Source organism: Etheostoma cragini, unplaced genomic scaffold (assembly GCF_013103735.1).
Source record: "Etheostoma cragini isolate CJK2018 unplaced genomic scaffold, CSU_Ecrag_1.0 ScbMSFa_4511, whole genome shotgun sequence".
Taxonomy (NCBI): domain Eukaryota; kingdom Metazoa; phylum Chordata; class Actinopteri; order Perciformes; family Percidae; genus Etheostoma; species Etheostoma cragini.
Window position 1 is genome coordinate 62505 of NW_023268892.1, and position 4403 is coordinate 66907.

The 4403-nt window shown below is 44.2% G+C and overlaps 1 protein-coding gene across 1 annotated transcript in view; it reads left to right on the forward strand.

Annotated features, from left to right (window-relative positions):
• The first annotated feature begins 2088 nt into the window (after window positions 1-2088).
• The window catches only part of med27 (mediator complex subunit 27), a 5310-nt gene continuing 2995 nt past the window's right edge, over window positions 2089-4403 (forward strand). Inside the window, exons 1-3 of the mRNA XM_034866249.1 lie at window positions 2089-2336; window positions 2967-3111; window positions 3732-3862. Coding sequence (XP_034722140.1) covers window positions 2134-2336; window positions 2967-3111; window positions 3732-3862 — 479 coding nt within the window. The 5' untranslated portion in view covers window positions 2089-2133. The remainder of the gene's footprint in view (window positions 2337-2966; window positions 3112-3731; window positions 3863-4403) is intronic.

Consider the following 4403-nt stretch of genomic DNA (forward strand, 5'->3'; position numbering starts at 1 on the left):
CACATCGAGCAGGAGAAAGTCGGAGAAGGGGCCGATATAACTAACTGCTAGGCTAAAGTCGCTAGCAGCTAAGCTAAAGTACGGTAGCGTTAGCTACCAAGCGTAAAAACAGCTGTTATTTAACAAAAGTCGCTAAAAAAAAAAATTAGAAGATATGTGAGTGCTTAGGCAGAACTGCTATAAGAATAAGAGTTTAGCGGACAGTTAGCCGCTGTAATAGCAAATCTACCAAACTGAACTGGTATTTAGTGAGCAGCAGAGCTACCAACACGCTACCAACACGCTACCAACACACAGGCACAGGAAACGGAAATGAGTCAGGTACGCTTACCGTAACCCAAACACAACGCAAGGAAGTGGCAACTGTTGAATTTTATTGTGGGTCAGGCCAAACTATCGATCGATAGAAGCAGGAAGAACCAGGTGGACAACGTGTCCAAACTATTTATCTATAAAGGCAGGAAGAACCAGGTGGACAACGTGTCCAAACTATTTATCTATAAAGGCAGGAAGAACCAGGTGGACAACGTGTTCAAACTATCGATCTATAAAAGCAGGAAGAACCAGGTGGACAACGTGTCCAAACTATCGATTTATAAAAGCAGAAAGAACCAGGTGGACAACTTGTCCAAACTATCGATCTGTGAAATTAGGAAGAACCAGGTGGACAAAGTGTCCAAACTATCGATGTGTAAAAGCAGGAAGAACAAGGTGGACAACGTGTCCAAACTATCGATCTGTAAAAGCAGGAAGAACCAGGTGGACAACGTGTCCAAACTATCAATCTGTAAAAGCAGGAAGAACCAGGTGGACAACGTGCCCGGCCGAGGGTTGACGGACACGTTTGTCTGTCTGGTGAAGACCAGGGTGTGGGTGGACTTCCGCTTCATGTCTCTGATGAGGGACATTCAGGTTTTTGTGGACCAGTGGTGTTTCCCCACGGCGGTGTGTTCGGTACAGGGAGGGGGGGGCTCGTCTTCCACTCTGTGTTTCTGTGTTAGTGTCTGATATTAATATTTATTTTGTGCATATGGAAGCGATGGCATGGTTTGGAGAGCGTCTTATTGATTTGGTAAATAAATGTTTCTTAAAAATCAAAAAAAATCTCTGTCTCTCTTTCCCTCTCTCTGTCTCTCTCTCTGTCTCTGTCTCTCTTTTTGAACCAATGCAAGATTTCTTTAATAACATAGTCTGGTTATATAGACTGTTAATATTAATAATATACAGTCTGGTTATATAGACTGTTAATATTAATAATATACAGTCTGGTTATATAGACTGTTAATATTAATAACATACAGTCTGGTTATATAGACTGTTAATATTAATAACATACAGTCTGGTTATATAGACTGTTAATATTAAATGCAGACATTAGGCTTGTTGGAGATGAGCCAGGTCTGCGCAGAATCGATCACCGGTGATCGGCGCCCGTTGCATGCCGGTTAGATTTGTGTCCGACTTGATCCCGACTTGCTCTGACGTCATGCACACGTGGACAACGGGAATCTCTAGAGAGCGAGAGGGCCGCAGGTCTGAGACCAGGGGGGGGGGCGCAGGTATGAGACCAGGGGGGGGGCGCAGGTCTGAGACCAGGGGGCGCAGGTCTGAGACCAGGGGGCGCAGGTCTGAGACCAGGGGGGGGGCGCAGGTCTGAGACCAGGGGGCACAGGTCTGAGACCAGGGGGCCGCAGGTCTGAGACCAGGGGGGGGGCGCAGGTCTGAGAGTCAGAGAGAATAAATCTGATCAGATCACGGATCATCTCCAGTCTGTTGTTCATTAAAATCAGCACCAGATCTCATGTAGAACATTGTGAGATCTACTCTGTCATAATTAAAACAACTGGAGACTGTGTACCAGCTGATATGGGGGTCTGATTATATTTTATTAAATCGGAATTGCACCACAGTCTTTTTGTCACTAAACAAAAGCCGAGGTCAGCCGATTCCAGCCTGAAGGCGGCTGGAATCGGATGGAAACTGTCCGACTTTACCGCAGCTTTCTGTCCCCCCCCGCTGCTGCCGCCTGCTCTCGTCCACTCTGCAGGCGAGGCACAGTTCATCTCGAACGAGCCTAGAGAGTTGTCCTATGACGTCATCTCTGGGCGCCAGCAGCTGCAGAGACTAGTGAAGATGGCGGATGTGGTGAATGTTGGGGTGAATCTGGATGCTTTCTCTCACGCTATCAGCGGTATCCAGGCGCTCCGCTCCAGCGTGAGCCGCGTGTTCGAGTCCCTGAAAGATGGCATGAAGAACCGGCAGACCCTAGAGGACCGCGAAAAGCAGTTTATTGCCGAATTCCAGGACAATCTGCAGGCAGTCAACAGAGACCTGAAGTAAGTCCTCCGCCAGACTCCATGTAAATAATCACTACTTTTAGTGTGTATAGAGCAGCATATCTCCACCAGACTCCATGTAAATAATCACTACTTTTAGCATGTATAGAGCAGCATATCTCCACCAGACTCCATGTAAATAATCACTACTTTTAGTGTGTATAGAGCAGCATATCTCCACCAGACTCCATGTAAATAATCACTGCTTTTAGCTTGTATAAAGCAGCATATCTCCACCAGACTCCATGTACATAATCACTGCTTTTAGCTTGTATAGAGCAGCATATCTCCACCAGACTCCATGCAAATTATCACTACTTTTAGCGTGTATAGAGCAGCATATCTCCACCAGACTCCATGTAAATAATCACTACTTTTAGTGTGTATAGAGCAGCATATCTGCACCAGACTCCATTTAATAATCACTGCTTTTAGCTTGTATAAAGCAGCATATCTTCACCAGACTCCATGTAAATAATCACTGCTTTTAGCTTGTATAGAGCAGCATATCTTCACCAGACTCCATGCAAATTGTCACTACTTTTAGCCTGTAAAGAGCAGCATATATCGTAATACACTCAACCTCTTGGTCCCACCATACATGATCTGTCTGCCTCCTTCGTCTCTCAGTGAGTTGGAGCGTCTCAGCGGTCTGGTGGGGCGTCCCTCTGAGTCCCATCCTCTCCATAACAGCGGTCTGCTGAGTCTGGACCCCGTTCAGGACAAAACCCCGTTATACTCTCAGCTGCTGCAGGCCTACAAGTGGTCCAACAAGGTTAACACGCTGTTTGTGTGTGTGTGTGTGTGTGTGTGTGTGTGTGTGTGTGTGTGTGTGTGTGCGCGCGCGTGTGTGTGTGGGAGAGAGCAATCTACTGGTGAAAGAAGTGATTATTGTTAGAAGTTGTTACATTTTGTATTATAATACTTATTTGCAGCTGTATCATACAAATAAATTGTTTAAAAATCATACATTGTGATTTCTGGATGTTTTTTTAAGATTTTGTCTCTCACAGTGGACATGTCTCTCACAGTGGACATGTCTCTCACAGTGGACATGTCTCTCACAGTGGACATGCACCTACAAGGCGATTAGACCCTCCATGGTTTCTAAGTGGGAGAACTTGCAAAATAGCAGCGTGTTAAATACTTATTTTCCTTACTGTATGTTCTTCTAAATTAGTGTATCTGTGTGTGTGTGTCTCTGTATGTTTGTGTTTGTTTGTGTGTGTGTTTGTGTGTGTGTGTGTGTGTGTGTGTGTGTGTCTTTTTGTGTCTCTGTTAGTGTGTGTGTGTTTTTCTCTCTCTCTCTCTCTCTTTTTGTGTGTTTGTGTGTTTGTGTGTGTGTGTGTGTGTGTGTGTGTGTGTGTGTGTGTGTGTGTGTGTGTGTGTGTGCAGTTGCAGTACCACGCCGGATTGGCCTCCAGTTTGTTGAATCAACAGTCACTGAAACGATCGGCCAATCAGATGGGAGCTTCGGCCAAGAGACGACCCAAAGTCCAGCCCAGTACTCTGGTACTTCCTCTTCAGTGAGTAATACTACTAAAGTACTGCAGAAACCATCTTGTACTTCCTCTTCAGTGAGTAATACTACTAAAGTACTGCAGAAACCATCTTGTACTTCCTCTTCAGTTAGTAATACTACTAAAGTACTGCAGAAACCAGTACTCAGATGTCATAGGGTGTATAAGTAAACACCCCCCTATGTTAAAATACAGGCGTTATGAGTGTAAATATATACTTTATAGTATATATACTGTGGTATATACAGTGGGGTTGTAAAGTTTGGGCCCCCCAGGTAAAAATGTGTATTAATGTCATAAAGAAGAAAGAAAAGATGAAAAATCTCCAAAAGGCATCAAAAGACAGATTAGACATTCATATAATATGTCACAAAAAGTTCGATTTTATTTCATCATTTACACTCGTCTTCTTTATGACATTAATACACATTTTTACCTGGGGGGCCCAAACTTTACAACCCCACTGTATAATATACAAACCCGATTCCAAAAAAGTTGGGACACTGTACAAATTGTGAGTAAAAAAGGAATGGAATAATTTAGAAAT